At 52.1% G+C, this 18,855-nt stretch overlaps 1 protein-coding gene across 15 annotated transcripts in view; it reads left to right on the top strand.

Moving 5' to 3' along the window:
* MARK2 (microtubule affinity regulating kinase 2) overlaps window positions 1-18,855 on the top strand; it is a 58,011-nt gene that overhangs the window by 21,342 nt on the left and 17,814 nt on the right. For 9 of the 15 annotated variants that reach the window (XM_060158856.1, XM_060158862.1, XM_060158857.1 and 6 more), the window contains exon 2: window positions 3,981-4,076. The exons of 1 other annotated variant lie outside the window; for it this stretch is intronic. In XM_060158856.1, coding sequence (XP_060014839.1) covers window positions 3,981-4,076 — 96 coding nt within the window. Of the gene's footprint in view, window positions 1-1,629; window positions 4,081-8,385; window positions 8,514-16,404; window positions 16,732-18,855 lie in introns of those variants that run through there. 5 more of the 15 variants (XM_060158851.1, XM_060158859.1, XM_060158855.1 and 2 more) reach the window with 5 other exon arrangements.

Genomic DNA, 18,855 nt, shown 5'->3' with positions numbered 1-18,855 from the left:
GGCCTCTCCCGTCGCGGAGCACAGGCTCCGGACGCGCAGGCCCAGCAGCCATGGCTCACGGGCCCAGCCGCTCCGCGGCATGTGGGATCTTCCCGGACCGGGGCATGAACCCGCGTCCCCTGCATCGGCAGGCGGACTCTCAACCACTGTGCCACCAGGGAAGCCCTAAAGGGGACGTTTTACCCTATTACTGGATTGTGTTAAGAACTCAGAGAGGAAACCACAGCGGGGGAGTGCACTGCTGAGGAAACCCTGTCTGGTTTCCCGAAATAGGGAAGAGAGTGGAAAAGCCAGGCCCTCCCGGTTTTGCTGAATTCTGTTCTTGCCCCTGATACACAGCATCTCTGGCTATGTTGTTGCTTTTGGTTAAATTGGCCTCATCTTTCCTGCTTCTGCAATGGGTGAACAGAGGTACACTGGGTGTTGGGAATTTTGTCCAGAGCTGGAGAGATCATGTGGTCTGTATCAGAAGGCTGGAGTTATTTATAGTGGGAGAGAAGCTAAGGAGCATGGCACAGAAAGAACTGATTTCACACCACCTCAGCACTTGGTGGTGGTGCGGACCCAGATTTCTTTTTGAGCATCTCGGGGGAGATCAGGTGCTTTTCTGAATTGACCAAGAGCTGTGAGGTGTCAGGGACCACATTTTCCAGGACCATTTATGGGTAGGGCAAGAATGCGATGACTGTTTTCTACTTTCCTCTTGATTCCTTGGTCTTTGTGACTCAGGGTGTGAGAGCTCCAACTGACTTTTTTTTTTGCGGTACGCGGGCCTCTCACTGTTGTGGCCTCTCCCGTTGCGGAGCACAGGCTCCGGACGCGCAGGCCCAGCGGCCATGGCTCACAGGCCCAGCCGCTCCGCGGCATGTGGGTTCCTCCTGGACTGGGGCACGAACCCGTGTCCCCTGCATCATCGGCAGGCGGACTCTCAACCACTGCGCCACCAGGGAATTCCTCCAAGTGACTTTTGAAGCTCCTGGTTTTGAACCAGTGCAGAAGGCAACAGCTGTGTAGGATGGTGGAAAAAGGACCTGTTGGACTGGTCTGCTTGGACCCGCCTCCCCCTTCCCCCACTCTGGGCAGCAGGGCTGAAACTGCTGCTTGCTGGGCTTTGCCAAGTTGGTTTCTCCTTATGGATCGGCTACCATGGCAGGCAGGCAGGCAGCTCCCCATCCGGGAGCCCTCCAAGGAGCTAGGCTGCTAGGGAGTCATGCTGCGGGGGCGGGGGGGTGGGGGGCAGGTGCTGGGCACCAGGTGTGCCACCTACCCTACCAGGGGCTGTGCCTACTCAGAGCTGCTCAGACTAAGGCTGCAGAGCCCTGAGGCCTGCTGGAAGTAGACTGTGTGTCACGGTACCTTTTCCTGCACCTTGTGGCCACATTCGTGGTATGCAGAGAGGCTGGGAGTGGTGAGGAGCTTGTAAGTTGTGGGTAAATGAAGTCTAGAGAGGGAGAGGATTCTTGCCTAGGGCACACTGAGTTCAGGGTTGTAATGTTTCTAAGTCCAGAGTTGTCACCTAGCTTAACTTTAATTTTCTCAGCCCTAGGTGGAAGAGGTTTTCCAGTGTGCGAGCTTGGTGTTCAAGACATGTTAGGTGAGGTTTACTTATGGAGCCAGACTTCTGGCAGGTTGACTCGATGTAAGACAAGGTCAGGATGTGGTCTTCAGGACGTGCAGACCATGCTCACTTCCTACTGTGGTCTCAGGGACAGGGCTGGAAGGCTTATGAGCACAGAGGCACTGAGAGCCCTCACATCCACCTAGGACAGACCCTCAGAGCTCAACTCCAGCCCCTCATTATACAAGTGGGGAAACACAGGTCACAAGAGGGTGAATGACTGGCTCAGGATATGTAACTTGTTTGGGTGGAGCTGGATCTAAATTTGCTCTCTCTTGAGGACTTGGAGCTGTATCCCCCGTTGCTTCCACTTCAGAAGCAGTCCTCTTGCTTAGAAGACCTGTGCGGGGGCTACCTGAAGCCCTCATGGCAGAGGGGAGGCTGGGGAAGGACAGGTGAAAGGGCAGTAGGCCCCAGCTCCGCACACTGGCCATGAGCTCTGAAATCCTGCCAGAGTCTGCATCCGTAGAGACACCAGAAGGCCCTCGAGAATGGATTAAAAGCAGTGGGCACCAGCATTCTAGCCCTGGCCCAGGGTGAAGTAGTCACGTGGAGCAGCGATGTGCTAAGAGCTATTGGGTAAAGAGTCACTCCGAAAAAAGCAGGAAGACCCTGACCTTCTCTCGTGAATTAGGAAAGCATTGCTTGAAAGCCTGTTAGGTGCCAGGCACTGTGCCTGGGCACTGAGGACACAGAGTTGACTTAAGCCCTGGAAATTTCTCTTAGGTCGCTCCCACTCTTGTGCAGTGGTGAACAAGACAGCCACCAAGAGTTGTGAAGGAGACAGGCCGTTCCGCAAGAGCGAAGTCCTAGTGCAAGAAGGCGGCTGTCTTTGGGATACCTGGAGTGATGTGTCAGGGACCCTGTGAAGTCAGAGAGGTGGAGCAGGGAAGAATTCCTGGAGGACGTGATGTCTGAGCTGAGGCTAACCAGGAAGAAGAATGGGAACGGAGGATGGAGGCAAAGGGTTCCAGGCAGTAGGAGGCCGTGGCAAAGGCCTGGAGGTCTGAGAGAACACTTGAAGACAAGTGGCAGGAGCCCAGAGTGAGACACTAGGGCGGGACGAGGGCAAGGCTGGAGCTGCAGGCAGGGAAAGGGAGCTGCCAGCTGAAAGAAAAATCCAGAAACGATTTGGGTCTGCAAATCAGTTTTACAGTGTGTGTGTATATATATATGTATATAGACATTTACCCCATGTATGTGTACGTATACATATAAATCGTGTGTGTGTGTGTGTGTTTAAGGGGAGCTTTGAATATGAAGCCATCACTTCCTGTTCCCAGTGCTGGGCGTCCTGCTGAGGTGCCTGTGGATGCCCCCCACATGTGGCAGAGTAAGAGGACTGGTTTTTCTACATGCAGGTGTGGGTGGAGGGTAGGCTGTCCGAGGTTTCCGTCCTGGCAGGTGGGACTGGTTTTAGCTTTGGAGCAGAGCTGGCTGAGGACACTGTGGGGCTTCTTCAGGCCCAGGGACAGGACCAGTTTCCCTCTTCTCATGGGGGAGTGACTCACAGGCCGTTGCTGACACCGGAGGTTCTGCAGGCTTTTCAGAGGCAGCCTGTGGCGGCTGGTGGTAGCAGTTGGTGAGAAAGAAGTACGTGGTGGCCATTTCTCCTGCCACTCCTGACAGACATTTCTGTCGCTAAATAGCACCTCTCTGTGGCAGCCTTGGGCTCTGCTCTGGCAAAGGAGGAGCATTTCCTCTCCGTGAGAGGGGCCATCCGAGGCTTCTGCTCGACCCTATACGGCACGCCAGCGAGAGTCCGCCTTCCCTCCTGCCACTGGCAGTCAGGGGCACAGGTCCTTAAGTGGTGGACCTTAACTTACGGGGTCATAGAAATGACCATGCTCCAAACGGCAAAACCAAAGCATGTGAAAAGCGACCTGAGGTTAGAGTGTAGACTGTCTGCCTCCGAAAGGTGGAACGGGGACAGGGTCTCACTTGACTGTATATGGCTGCTGCCTTGCAGATAGCTGGGCTGTCCGCTCTCCTGCCAGGGAGCAAGTTTTGTTCCCATGCTAGTCCGGCTTTTACTGTTTCCCCTCCTGCCTTTCCCCAGAGACCATAAACCTGCCTACCTCCTGTTATGTTCTAGTTCTGATAGGAGTACCATTCAGAGTTCTTGGCAGGAGACCAACTCACTTCTCTCCGGGTTGGTTTCCCCTCCTTTTCCCAGCGTGTTGGATGTGCATGTTCCCCAGAGTTCTCCATATGCAGCTGTAGTGCCCAGAGATTGGAGCTCTCCTGCAGTGGGAACCCAGCTGCTTCCCTCCTCGGTTTTAGGGGCAGGGCTTGAAAATAGAGAATCATAATCTCCCTTCCTCCTCCTCCTCCTGCCCCCCTCCCCCCACAATACACCAAGCAAACTGGAGTGACCGGCTCAGGGGCTCAGAGCGGGACTCAGCCCGCCTCACTGCTCTGCATGACAGCAGCGATCTGGAGGAAGATTAATGGACGCGTGAGTATGTGAACCCCGGAGCACGTTACCATCTCAGGCTGGTCCTCGGTGGCAGGTGTGGACTTATTCTGGTGTTAGGGACACCAGGGCTTCTGAGGGGAGATGATGACCCAGCCAGGTGTGTGTCTGCCTGAGGCCACCCTCCTCTCTAACGTGGGGAAATGGAAAGCGCTTCTAAATACCCCTGCTCTTCAGAAGAGCTTGGTGGGCGGTTCGGGGAGTTTGTTCTTGGAATCCTTTGCAGCACAATATCCCTTTCTTCCCTAAGCCAGGTTCTTTAGCTCCTAAGCTGGACTTAACTACCTTCACTTCTTGTAGGATGAGTGCATCTCCCTGGCCGGGGTGAGACTGTGGGTGGAAGGTTAGGAAGGGGTAGCTGCTCCTTGCTAGAAAGGGGAGCTTGGAGAGGGAGCACAGGTTGCCAGCAGGTATTTTGCATCCCCCTCTGGCTGGCTAGAGAAGGGTGCCACCCCTAGTTCCCGTCTGCCGACCTCTCCAGACAGCCAAGGGAGTACCCAAATGGAAACATCCTCTTTCTGCCGAGGCTTGAGTGCCTAAGGCAGAGACCAGATGGTAGCAGCTCAGGCCTGCTAAGAGGGGAAGATTGGTTATTTAGGGGCTGTGACAAATGGTTTTGCAGAAGAGCAGGGGAGAAAGGATCTAATTTAGCAAAGCCAGGGGCCAATTTCTACAGTAACCCTGTGGAGAGCCCAGACGGCCTGGAACCACAGGGCCACAGGCTCAGGTGCTGACTGCCTTCTCCCTTCCTTCCTGTGTCTGGTGGCTAGTGATGTCATTGTGAGGTTAACCCTCTGGTCAGAGAGGACGACCCTGACTCTGCTGCCTGAGCCCTTCTGCCCTGGAGCTGTACCTAAATGGCCTCCCAATTCTGACTTTGTATAGGGCAAGAAATGGTCATAGGAAGTTTTGTTTTGATAGTTTGACTTCTGATTGGGCATTTAGCCATCTGAGAACTGAGTGCTTTCTTTCTTTTTTTAAAAAATAAATTTATTTATTTTTGGCTGCTTTGGGTCTTCATTGCTACGCGCGGGCTTTCTGTAGTTGCGGCAAGCAGGGGCTACTCTTTGTTGCTGTGCACGGGCTTCTCATTGCGGTGGCTTCTCTTATTGCAGAGCACAGGCTCTAGGCGTGTGGGCTTCAGTAGTTGTGGCTTGTGGGCTCTAGAGCGCAGGCTCAGTAGTTGTGGCACACGGGCTTAGTTGCTCTGCGGCATGGGGGATCTTGCTGGACCAGGGTTCGAACCTGTGTCCCCCGCATTGGCAGGAAGATTCTTTTTGTTGTTGTTTTTTAATGCACAGATCTTTTTTTAAAATTTATTTTATTATTTATTTTAGTTTTGGCTGCGTTGGATCTTCGTTGCTGCGCAGGGGCTTTTCTCTAGTTGTGGAAAGCGGGGGCTACTCTTCGTTGCGGTGCGAGGGCTTCTCATTGAGGCAGCTTCTCTTGTTGCTCTAGGCATGCGGGCTTCAGTAGTTGTGGCTCGCAGGCTCAGTAGTTGTGGCTTGCGGGCTGTAGAGCGCAGGCTCAGTAGTTGTGGCGCACGGGCTTAGTTGCTCCGTGGCATGTGGGATCTTCCCGGACCAGGGCTTGAACCTGTGTCCTGCATTGGCAGGCAGATTCTTAACCACTGCACCACCAGGGAAGCCCCTGAGTGCTTTGTTTATGCAAAAGTACCCTGGAAACACCCCTCTTTCTTAAGCCCTATGCCACATGTATTTCTTGGTGAGACAGAGAGCCTCTGCTTGGGTATTATTTTAATTTGGGACTCTTAATGGGGCCCTATATTGCTCATCCTTCTAATCTCCCGGACCCGCCCCACCAAAAAAATCCCAAACCTTTTATACGAAGAACTTTGGAAAGATGGAGCAGTGCCTCAAAGTCACTGGATCAAAAGTGGTATTTGGCACAGTTAGCTGGTTTGGTGTTTGGTGAGAGATTTCTGCTTTATATTTGAGCAAAAGATCTCTTGGCAGGAGGCCTCTGTGTGGTGTTCCCAGTGATTGCCCTGTTACAGGGTTTGCCCCCTTCCCTCCCCTGACAGGTTGTTTGAATCCTCTTGCCCATAAACAAGTACAGCAGAACATGTCGGGCCAGCTCACGTGACCTTGGTTATCTCTTAACGGGGTAGCCAGCATCAGCTTTATTTTTTTAATTATTTTTTAAAATGTACTTATTTATTTATTTTTGGCTGCGCTGGGGCTTCGTTGCTGCTCACAGGCTTTCTCTAGTTGCGGCGAGTGGGGGCTGCTCTTTATTGCAGTGCGCGGGCTTCTTATTGTGGTGGCTTCTCTTGTTGCGGAGCACAGGCTCTGGGCACGCAGGCTTCAGTAGTTGTGGCTCGCGGGCTCTAGAGCGCAGACTTAGTAGTTGTGACGCACAGGCTTAGTTGCTGCGCGGCATGTGGGATATTCCCGGACCAGGGCTCAAACTCGTGTCCCCTGCATTGGCAGGCGGATTCTTAACCACTGCGCCACCAGGCAAGCCCCAGCATCAGTTTTAGATACCACAGTATCTGTTTGGCTTCAGGGGCAACCTAGGCCTAAAGTCAAGCTGCCATGTACTCAGTCCCAGTGAGAAACTTGTGCTTTCCAATCTTCTCCACCCAGCTTCTGACAAATGAGCCCTCCTCCGTTTATCTGACGAGCTAGCCAAGGCACCTGCCCAGGTCATGGCCACTTAGTAACAGGATTCAGCAGTCTCTGCCCTTGGCCCGAGGTTGAGACTGCGGTGGTAGCGGCGGGCCCAGTGAGGTAGAAAGGAGGTACCCAGTAGGGAAGACAGTCACTTGATGTGTTAGAGCTCCACAAAAATGTGGAGATGCCAGGAGGAAGCCTGGGTCTGTCAAGAAAGGGAAACAGGAGTGTTTATGATTCCTTAGTGAGGACCAGGTAGGAAAAGTCAGCTCTTATGGGACAGGAGTGAGAAAAGGACAGCTAGACAGTTTCATTCCTTCTTACCTTTATCATCCCTGAATTGCTACTTCTGGTATCTCATTTATCTTTCTCCTGTATCTCAAATCCTGTCTGCCGGGGCCCATGACATGCAGCTGTTTCAGGAAACTGCCCCTGAGACAGATGCATGCCAGCTTATGGGATACAAAACCCAACACCGAAAATCCCATCTTCCCAAACAGTGATCTTGTTATGTTGTGTGAAGGACAGCTGGTGGTGGGAGCCTGGCTGCCACGAAGGCTGCTGAGTCTCCAAGCCAGACACACTCAGGAGCTGGGGGTGCAGCTAAGTTTTCACCACCACACTCACCCCCACTACCCTGGCTCTGAGTTTCCCTCGTCTCACTACGGAAGAGGCAGTGCTCTTCAGTACATAACAATCAGGGACTCTGGCCACACTGTGTGAGTGTGTGTGTGTTTCTTAAATACCGGTCACATTTCCCATTGTGACTATTAATTTGCAAAGTTTCCAGTTCCATATACCTAGAAAATCTTGGCAAGATTGTTGACATTGTGTGTCTCAGGAGCTGTGGTGTGTACTCTGGATTTTCCTAGGGTTGGATGTGTGTGTTTAAAGTGCTTTTTATCAGGGACAAGTAGAGTGGCCTTTTATGGAAGGGATAAAACAGTTGAGCTGCTGGAGCCTTTTCTGGCTCTGCCAGAAACCCACGTCCAAGTCTGAGCTGTGCAAATAGGTGACCAGAACTTGGTCTTCCAACTCTAGCGCTTTCCTAGGCCGGTTTGAAAGATCCATCTCTTTTTGGAGAATAGAGGATTTGTGGTAAGCAGTGGGTAAAGAAGTTAAAGCCAAAAGCCGTATCTGGGCTTCCCTGGTGGCACAGTGGTTAAGAACCTGCCTGCCAATGCAGGGGACATGGGTTTGAGCCCTGGTCCGGGAATATCCCACATGCCTCAGAGCAGGTAAGCCAACGCACCACAACTACTGAGCCTGTGCTCTAGAGTCCCTGAGCCACAACTACTGAAGCCCGCACGCCTAGAGCCTGTGCTCCACAACAAGAGAAGCCACCACAATGAGAAGCCCGTGCACCGCAAGGAAGAGTAGCCCCCGCTCGCCGCAACTAGAGAAAGCCCACATGCAACAGACCCAATGCAACCAAAAATAAATAATAATTAATTTTTTAAAAATCTTATTATAAAAACTTATGCAAAAGCCATATCTTTTTCTAGCAACCTACAGAATAAGTTGGGAAAGCATATGGAATTATAGTAATAATAGCTAGCATGTCATGAGCATTTAATATATGCCAGGCATTGTTCTAAGTGTTTTGGATGGTGTTGGATAATTTCTGACTTTACCCCTTTGTTTTCTCTTGATAGAAACCCCGTTATGACTATGGGGTCTTTGTCCTTGTACTCGGTGTTTGCATGGACTAGATAGAACAACAGGATGGGTAGCAGTGGCCTCCTGCTACGCAGCCAGACTCTTCTGACCGGAGGTATCCTGGGTGGGTTTTTTTCTCTCAATCTTCCGGTCTTTATTTAAGCCACCATGCCTGTTGGCAATTAGAGCTGCCCTTCAGGATTTGTTGGGGAGGATCTGTATTCCTTTTGCAGGCATCCTTTCTTCCCTGCTCTCTCTGAGTGAATTCGGAGGTGGAGAGCTAGAAACTTGGCTGCTTGCCTCCTTCAAAACAACCAGCATTCTCTTGTCTGCAGTCTGTGTAATAAATAGTGCATCTAACAATGCCCCGAAGTGGCCCCCTTCCTCCCCAGCACCACCGGTCAGTTGGTGGATCTAGTTCCTGAGGGCTTCCACCAGCACATGAGTTAATCTGTACCATAGGGCCCTGCTCCCGTGTTCAAATCACAGACGTTAGAAAGCTCAGAACCTCCAGCAGTGAAGTCTGAACCCACATCTCCCCGTTGCCTTAGCCAGGGCTAAACTGGCCTTTTCTGGACCACTCCTTTCTCTTAGAAACCAGTACAGTCAGACTCTCTTCCTCGGACTCTGTCTCTGAGAAGATGAATTAACTATAAAAGTGTTTTTTAAGAAGGCACTTACAATGGAAAATAGCTGTAATCTCATTTACCATATTCTCTGCTCCTAGGTCATGCACACAAACAGCTAGGGAGGAGAACTGTCGTTGCTACCAGAAAACGAACAGTGTTTGGCTTCAGAGGCAACCTAGGCCTAAAGTCAAGCTGCCATGTTCTCAGTCCCAGTGAGAAACTTGTGCTTTCCAATCTTCTCCACCCAGCTTCTGACAAATGAGCCCTCCTCCGTTTATCCGACGAGCTAGCCAAGGCACCTGCCCAGGTCATGGCCACTTAGTAACAGGATTCAGCAGTCTCTGCCCTTGGCCCGAGGTTGAGACTGCAGTGGTAGCGGCGGGCCCAGTGAGGTAGAAAGGAGGTACCCAGTAGGGAAGACAGTTCTAAAGAGTGTTTCCCCTGATATGTCAGGGGACTGTCCCAGGCTGGAAGTTCTACTTGGCCTTCCTTTAATTAGCCCTTCTCTCCTGTAAGGCGGTGTCCATTCAGAATTCCTTTCCTCCAGCCTTATTCTTCATCTCCACCTAGGTTCATATCTCCTTAGACCCTCCCTCCTACCCAGCCACCCCCAGGTGCTCAAGTCCTTTTATGTCAAGCCCTCACCCAGAGTTTGAAGGTTAAGAAACCCCAGTTTCTACGGCCCACGCTCCTTGGAGAGCAAAGATACGTTCCTAGGTCCCATGTTGGAACACTGAATTCATTTTCCTATTCTGAACTCTGGTTTAAGTGTTAAGTATGGTTAATACACTACTTCAGATACAGTGGTGGGCCCTGATGGGGTGGGCTGGCCTGAGAATGCAGCCATCATTTGTAACATGCTTCTATGGAAAAATAGAACAGAACTTTTGGTAAGTTGGGGATTTCTTTTTTTAGTCTTTTGCCTGTTTTTTTTAAAGATTTTTAATGTATTTATTTATTTTTTTATTTTTGGCTGCATCGGGTCTTAGTTGCGGCTCATGGGATCTTTGTTGAGGCATGCTGGATCTTCTGTTGCAGACTGCGGGCTCTTCCTTGCGGTGCACGGGCTTCTCTCTAGTTGTGGTGGATGGGCTCCAGGGCGCCTGGGCTCTGTAGTTGTGGTGCACGGGTTCCAGAGCGCGTGGGCTCTGTAGTTTGCAGCACGCAGGCTGTCTAGTTGAAGTGTGCGACCTCAGTAGTTGTGGTGCTGTGGGCTTAGTTGCCCCATGGCATGTGGGATCTTAGTTCCCTGACCAGGGATCGAACCTGTGTCCCCTGCATTGTAAGGTAGATTCTTTACCACTGGACCACCAGGGAAGTCCCAAGTTGGGGGTTTCTTGACTAATGTGCTGCAGCAGATTTGCATGTGCCTTGTGGGAGCATTCTCATTACTTTGTAGTCATAGCACCAGCTATCACAAAAGTTGTCTTTCTAGATGCCAAATGCCAAAGATAAACACGCACACACCACTTCCTACCCAGAAAGTTTGCTAGAGAGCTGTGTGCAGCTCCTGTGATTGTTCTGGGAACAGGTGAGACTGAATTCTCAATTTTGACTGATTCGACCCATTGTCAGGTAGCACCGGAAACAGGGGCGTCCCTCATTCCACAGCTCATGTGTCCTCACCTGCTTGGGTTTTCAATGATCTGTTGTAGGAGGAAGATAGCACCTCTCCCTGTGAGCAGGAACAGCGCGATGGGGGTTTGCTCATGGAAAGAGCAGCCAGTTGGAGTTTTAGTGGTCACGTAAGTGGAAGAGCCACATTGCAGCCCGGCCAGGTGGAGACAGGTTCTGAGAGTGGTGGCGCCAGCCTTAGGTGGTTTCTATTACTTCTTGTCCTGCTGGAGCTCTGATCTCTGACCATGGTGACTTCTGGGGCAGCAAACTTGTCCCAATCTTTTTTCTGATATTTCCTCTTCCTTCTTCAACTCCCTCTTTGAAACTGGAGGAGTAGGAAGGTAGTAGTTTTTCCACTTCCAGAGGAAGATGCAGTGGAAAGAGGCACATGTCTTATTCAGCACCTTCCAGTGTAGAGCTGGAACCAGATAAGACCCGGAAGGCCTGTTTCCCGGCCTCAGCATAAAAACATTTTAAGGAAACAGCATTGGAAGGGGCAGAGACAAAGGGTTAAATCTGCACCCAGGTAGAAAGGCTGTTGCATAAACGCTGAGAGAGGGGTTTTTTGTTGTTGTTGTTTTTTTAGATCTCGTGCTTCTTTTTTATTTTGTGTTGGCAAAAACCCCAGGAGAAGATTGGAGATTCTGGGAGGAGGTGATTATGCGGGGTGAGTCACCTGAGCTCCCCAGCTGCTGTTTTTAGTCCCTCTGCTTTTCTGTAACAGGAGGCAGTTTGGGGAGGATGGCGGCTGGGTGGGAACGCCGTTTGTGCATTGGACAGAAGGCAGGTGTATATGGGTGAATTTTTTGGCTCTCTAGGGTTGACAGGGCCTTGCAATCAGTACATTGGTTCAAAGAGGAAATATTAAAGCAGCTCTCGGTGTGGCAAACAGTAAGTAAATGTCTCCTAAAGTCACTGTCACTTCCCCAAATCAGTAGCTCTTAGAATGGCTCAAGCTGCAGTGCATTGTCACAGCAAGACACAGTGGTTTTGGTAGCAAAGCAGTGGAGGGATTGAATGTGGAGAGGCAGAGAGAACTGTCTGAAGTGGGAGGGCCTGGTGGTTGTTGGGCAGCAGGAAGTTCGAGGAGAGGGATCCCCCTCTGTGATGAAAGGAGGGCTTAAGCTTGATTGAGGGGAGCCAGGGATGGGGGTGGGGGCTGCTGGTCCTCAGCTGTGCCTGTATTCTGAGCCTGCCTCCAGTTCTCCTAGGTGACCACCTTTGCCTCAAGCTTTGTGACAGATGAGAGTTCCAAGGGGCTTGTCCCACCTGAGAGAAAGCTTGTTAGTAGAACTGACGCTCCATGGATGTCATCCATTTTGGGGAGAGAGGATCTCATGACCCACTGCCCACTTGGATGTTGTGTGCGGAGTACACTGATATGGGTTATTGGCATGTATCCCAGAGACTGTCACGAAGATGCCCCAACATGTTTTCTTATTTATTCATTCGTTCACCTTTATTCATTCATTACCTTACTGAATACTTCCGCTCTGTGTTATAGACATTGTTGTGAGCCATGAATCAGACGGACCGGGGGCCTTCCCTTTATGGTGTAGTCTAGTGGGAAGGACAGACAGTAACCAACCAACTTCAAAGGGCGGTAAATGCCCTGAAAGAGGGGAAAGGGGTCTTCTGGCCAGAGGTTTTGATCTTCCCTCCTCTGCCCTTGCTTATCTCCTTGGGAGAGGAGGGGAGCAACTTTAGGGATCAAAAAGTTGTACCACTTTTATTCTGTATATATTCCATGAGTATTATAACGTGGGGCACTGTTAGGCACTAAAGGCATACAACGGTGACCTCTGACTTCTCAGAGCTCAAAGAGGGGGTGAAGGCATAGAGGCACAAAGTCAGAAGAGCTGAATGGGTACAGATAGGATGCTGTGAGAGTCAGAGAAGGGAGAGATCACTCTCAGCTAAGAAGGTGTCTGGATAACTATTTGAACAAAGGGATTTGGGATAAACAAGGGATAAGAGGGTTTACTTACCTGGATCACTTAAAAGAAGGTATTATATGAGATCTGGAGCCTTTTAGTGTGTGTGGATCTGTGTAGCTCTTCATACCACAGTTCCAGTCCATTCCCTACGCAGCAGCCAGAGTGGTGGAGCTGGGGTCCCACCGCAGGTCTGTCTGACTCCAGAGTGACACCCTTCACTACCACACCACATACAGCCAGACAATGAATGTGCTAAAAACAAACTACTGGGCAAAGAAAAGGAAGTTGGAGGGAGGCCCAGGCACCTCAGCTTCACTGGTTAGTCTCCCATCAGCTCCCCACAGTCCTCTGTAAAGCGAGCCAGACCTTCCTGCTGCAGGCTGCCTTCTGCCTCCCCCAGAGCCCTGGGCTGCTGGCAGGCAGGCTCTCCTGTGATATGGAGGAACTTGTTGGTCTCCATGGTTACGGTAACCCACTGGTAGGGAGGAGCCGAATGGAGTGCAAGGCTGGCAATGTGAGCTTCCCCCAGCCCTTGGCACCATGTGGTACTGGTATGTTGGCCGTTTCTTGGACCTTTTCTGAGAGGAAGGAGTTAAAGAAATGATGAGGAAGGGAAGAGTGGGCACACCTTCCTCCCGCCCTGGGCTGCTCAGAGGGCAGAGGCGTGGCTGCCTTCTCAGTCACCCACTTCTCTTGGCAGGAGTGGTGTTAGGAAGGAGGGTCCTTTTTGTCTGACAGCCCAGCCATGGTAGAAATTTGACTTTCCTCATTCTAGAAGGAATACCAGCTTTGCTACACTGGTACTTGTAGTCAAGTTCTTAGAGATTATAGCTCTTCTCAGGGCTCAGAGAACCCCTGTAGATGGGAGACAAAGGTCCCTGCCTGAAAGTGAAGAGAGATCTTAGAAAACATGGTCGAGACCTTACTGCGCACCAGTGACCGTGGTCAACGCTGGCGTGGATTTTCTCATTTCATCTTCACACTAATCCTGTGAAGTAGGAACAGCTAGTGTCCTCATGTCCCAGGTGAGGAAACTGAGACCTAGAGGTGCCAAGTGATCTTGCTGGTGGTGTTCGGTGAGCTGGTAAGGAGCGAAGGCAGGGCCCCCACTGCCTCCGGCTGCCTCCAGAGCTCTGCTGTGCTATCCTGCCTGCCTAACAAGTAAGCAGAGATACCATCGTGAGTCGAGACGTGTATGGTTCCCCTCCTCTCAGTCTCTAGAAGGCAGGAACCAGATCTCTCTGTACTTTGCAACAGGCTCCAGAGGTGGGTGCTCAATGAAGGTTTGCTGAACAGGGCAACAGTAATTGGGGACTGAGATAGAGACCAGGCCCCAGTGAGCAGATTCTCAGGGATAAAGTGTGGAAGCTTCTGAGGCCATGGTTGCTCAGTAGAATCCACCATTTTTGAAGAGGACCCCAGCATTTCAGGTGGCTCAGAAGACAGGAGATTTGAGGGGTGCTCCTTGCACCGCAGCTTCCATGCATGAAGGGGCTGTAGGTGGCTCAGCTCGGATCTCACTCCAGGTCAGTTCTCACCTGCCGGACTTCCCAGGCAGGCACTGGCTCTGCTGTGGCAGCTTTGAGGCGCATGGGCTCCCTGCATGGCCCAGGCTGCAGTGCTGGTCTCCCAGCCTTGGGGTGAGACTTGCAGCTTAGAGAGCTGGAGGGCAGCGAACCACCTTGCTTTTGGCTTTGCTTCGGCCACAGGCTGTGCTGGCCTCCTTTGTCAGGGAGGCATCTACCCTGGTTGGAAAAAGGGAGCAGCCCTTTGGCAGTTTTACACAAGCCCACCTCCGCTCTGCGACGGAGTATTAAGGGATGGTGGGGGTTCCCCAGGTGGAGACATCACGGTTCCTTCTGGGGCTGGGGGTGTACATCCAGACTCTGCACTGGTCACTGCTTACCAAGCTTTACCAGAGCTCTCCTACCCAGAATGCTCCGCTGGTGTATTGACTCTTGGCTGTTGAGAGTGACAGTTGCTCAGGATCAAAGGATGCAAAGAAGACTCCTGGATGCAATGAAGGAGGAAGGGTTAAAGAACTAGTGATTTGCCATGTGACGTTTCAGCTCAGTCCCATCCTGTCTCTCCCCAGCCTCTCTGAGGTCACTGCTTGGTACTTCCTCAGTTTACAAAGCCCCTTACTGCCCCCCAACAAATAAGATTGAGGAAACAATCCTTCTGTCACATTGCAAAATCCTGGAGACTGGAAAATGAAGCCATTTGATCCCGCTCTGGCATCTGAGTGGAGGGGCAAGCCTGAGCCCAGGGTCCAGAATAAAGCCTGACCTCTTCCACTGAGGTGAGGGCCCACTTTGGGAAGGAGTGAGAGCAGGGGGTGCTGTGGGACCACCTGGGTAGGCCTTTAAAACAGCCCCAGCCCCCCACTGGCCTTAACCCGGATGTTGGCCTTCCTGCTGTCCCAGGCACCTTTCCGGAATCTTCACATCTTTCCCCTCTTCCTAATCTGTGGAGGAAGAGCGAGGGACTCATTCTTCTGGGAGAAATAAGAGCAGATTAGGCTTCAGAAGCATTGAAGAGGAGCTGGTGAAGGGGACCGTGAGGAACAGCAGAGTGCTGGAGTGGGCGCGAAAGCCCTGGGCTCCAGTCCCAGCTCTGCACTGGGAGGCTGACCTTGGGCAAGTCTGTTAACTTCTGTGCTTAAATTTCTCATCTGTAAAATGAAGATGCTCCCTGTCCTGTAGGTTTACGGTGTGGAGAACATGGGAAGTATGTGCCAGCATGGTAGTACCAGAAATGCCGAATCTGTTGGCCAGGGTTCATACATAAGGGGAACACTGAGTAGCACGGTCTCCCAGGTGTCTGTGCTCAGGTGCTGTGAGGTCAGTGGGAGGCTTTGCCCTTCCCTAGAGGGGTTTATGGCGTCCCAGCATGAGATCTTTAAAGAGTTGCCTAGTGGGAAAGACCCTAGCCTCTGAGTAGTGGAACAATGTGAAGTTGATCTGGCGGCCAGAAGAAAGGCCGAGACCAGAACACAAACGGGGAGGGCTCCAGTTTGCCACAAGGACAGCAGATGCCTGGACAGCAGGGGCTTGGCTGGAGGCAGGTGTGAGGAATGGCTTCCCCTGCTGCCCCCAGGCCCTCAAGAGTTCTCAAAGAAAGCAGTATTGGGGTGGGGTGGGGGGTGATGGAGACTTGGAGGTGGGTGGGAACCTGGAGATAGACTCCCAGAATCAGGGCTGGAAGGGATTTAGAGAAGCATTTGGTTTGTTCCCAGCCTTTGGGCAAAATTTAGGATTAAGCATCTCATTCTCTATCAGTGACAAAGATTCTTAGTCTAGAACCCACGGACCTAAGGGGCTTCACAGGGTTCCTGAATCTCCTGATATTATGTCCAGAATACTGTCTGTTTAAGTGGAATGTGCATTTTTCTAAGGTCAAACACTGCTTTTTGTGAAGTAGGAGGTCCACGTGCCACTGTTGGATGGCTAGTTTCTGCTCCCACCCCGCCCCACGGGTGGTTTGCTGGCGCTCTCTGGGTCAGCACGTCTGATTCACACATACTCCTCCCGCAGATTTGAGCCCGTACCCAGGTCCCACCTGCTGCAGGTGAGATAATGGCTTTATGACAACCTGGGCTGGCGTTAGTCTCCTCCTCACCCTCTCCCAGCTGTTACCCAGCAAAGCACCTTGGGGAGGGTGGGGCAGCCCACTTCCGGAGAGGGGGAGGGGAAGGGAGAAGGAAGTTGATCTAAACCCGCCTCTTACTCTCTCTGTCTCCCTTCCTTCCCGTTAGCCTCCTGCCCCTTTCCTCCCACCTTGCTCCTGGGTAGTGTCCGAGGACTGCATGCATCTTCTGGCTACCAGACCCTGGCCCACAAGAAGCCGCAGGGCTTTGTCCCCGTTGCTCTGCTTGCCAAGCCTGGGCTCTCTCTGCTAGTGGTGGTTTCGGTTGCGACACAGTCCAGGTTCCCAGGCAGGAGCCGCTTGGCCTGGCTGCTTCGCTGCTTTTCACTGACGAGGTGGTGGAAGGAGTCGCCTGCTTCAGCTGAGTAAGGGTGGCTGACGGAGCCAGGAGCCCCCGCCCTGGGCCTGGCTCTTCCCGGCCTCTGTACTTTGCCCTCACTGCCTGACAGATCCTGCTGTGGGCTCTGCTGAATGGAAGTCGCTGGTAGTCCTTGTCCCTTTCTCCAGCCGGGTATGTTTCCCCCCCTTTTTTTTTTGCTGTGGAATTGCCCCCTCCTCTTTCATCCGTCTCACCCCAAACACAGGATCTTTGAAGGGTTGCTAAATGGAGCCAGGCAGCAACTAGCACAGGGAAGTGCTCCTCCTGGGAAGAGGCATTGGCTGAGAAAGGAAGAGGCGGCAAATGCCCAGAAAAGACTCTCCCCTTAGGTCGAGTGGGCAGGCCCAGCCAGAGTGAAGGGAACGGGCTGGTGACAGGCAGAGGCCCAGGGAGGGCGCACGAGTGCTACAGTGAGGGGAGACGGGTCTGGGGCGGCCGCCCAGGGCCGGTGCCCAAGGGACACTTTTCCTCCATTCCACAGTGCCCAGGCTCACTCTGCCTCTGACCAGGGAGTACCTGCCTATCCCCCTTCCCAGCTTGGCCCCCTCCTGGCCCCAGGGAAGTCTCAGGACACTCGAGGCCAAACCTGAGTGCAGAGCCCCAAAGCGTGAGCTTTTCTAGGGGAGAACTGTTGGTCAGGGCCTCCAGCATTAGGGAAGGGGCCCTGCCTACCTGAGTCAGCGCCGGGCCTCTCGGGGTGGAGGCTGTCTTCCGGGCAAACGTGGCAACATGCCTAGGCTGAGTTCTGAGATCCAGGTTGAAGGGCCCATTGGATATAAGACTTTTTTTTTCATCCTCATGTCCTGCCTTCTCTCCTCTCGATTGAGGACCTCAGAGCTGTTTAGGCCCTAATTCTGAATCAGGCCTGCTTAGTAACCTGCGTGTTCTGCCATTTGGTTCCAAATACTGCCTCACAGGGTGACCCCTTGTTCTTTCTGAAAGCTGCCTGACAGCCGTGGTGTCTGCTTTCAACAGACTGGCCTCAGACCTTTGGGGCCTGCCTATGGTGTGATGTCAGCCAGAGCTTTGAGGATGTCTGGTGTTCGATGTCTTACTGTGTGCAAGGAGGATGGAGGTGGGGGGCATGGGGAGGATGGAGGTGGGGAGCATGGCTCTAGCTAGATTCTGCTTAGTTGGCCCAGAAGGGCAGCTAGTCTTCAGCCCCCCACCCTGTTGGTGAGATCTGGGTCCAGGTTACATGGGCCTAGTCGAGAACCAGGGATGGGACTCTCTCTCCGTGATAGCCACCCACACCCCTACCTCCTCTTCAGCCTTCAAAGAAGCTGCCTCTGGTGGGGCCTTGGTCCAAGGAACATTTCCTACTAGAGACTTTCTCCTTTCTCTGCTTCCTCACCCTGTCCCACATCCCTGCTGTGGGAAATATCTCACAACATAGAAGAGGCAGAAGGGGGTAAGAGAAGGACTGTGTCTTTTGAGTCCTGAGAGTTGGGTAGTTCGGTCCTGAAACGGGAGTGTGTGACTTTTAGAGCAGGGAATCAAAGAGCACGCACCAGTGTTCTCTGCTTCTCTGGGTCCCAGACAAGCAGAACCTTCTCTTTGACTGTCCTGGATACCTAGCTTGGAATCAGCCCTTCACAGCCACCCTGTCGAGTCCCCTCCTGTGAAGGCTGAAGGTGCTGGTGCAGGCCAGGTGGCTGATGCTCAGCCGGGAGGGCCAATACGTAGCATCTCTTGGCCTCCAGATAGGCTGCAGCTGGCTTAGGAGGGCTTGACTGAGATGCAGAAGTCTTGTTGACAATGAGACTTCTGGCTTTGCAAATAGGCTTTGTAGTATTTAGGAACTAAAAATAATGGTATTCATGGTGGTTCTTTTTTGAGCATTGGATAAGGCATTTTACATATTTTCTGTCACCTAATGAATGTGAAATAGGGACTACTTTATCACCACTTTACAGATAAGGAAACTCATGCTAGTAAGTGGGGGAGCCAGGACTGGAACCTAGTTCTGTTGGACAGAGCTCCTCGGCACCCACTAGACCATCTCCTGACACCCACGTGTGGGATCATCCCACGTCGGTCATCTTTTAGATGATTTCCTTCCTGCTTTGTAATAATCTCATCTCCATCTTAAGGATGTTGTTGATAATAATAGAGTTAACACGTGTTGAGTGAGCGGCAGATTCGGGGCTTGAACCTGGCAGTTTGTCTCTGCGTCTGTACTCTTAAGCACCCTCTCTGTCCCAGTAAGGAGGAGGGTTGTTGCTGTTCCTTGAAGTTCTGTGTGCAGCTGAGCCT

This window comes from Lagenorhynchus albirostris, chromosome 9 (assembly GCF_949774975.1).
Source record: "Lagenorhynchus albirostris chromosome 9, mLagAlb1.1, whole genome shotgun sequence".
NCBI classification, from domain to species: Eukaryota; Metazoa; Chordata; class Mammalia; order Artiodactyla; family Delphinidae; genus Lagenorhynchus; species Lagenorhynchus albirostris.
Note: the sequence above shows the minus strand (reverse complement) of the source record. Positions and strands in the feature narration are given on the sequence as shown.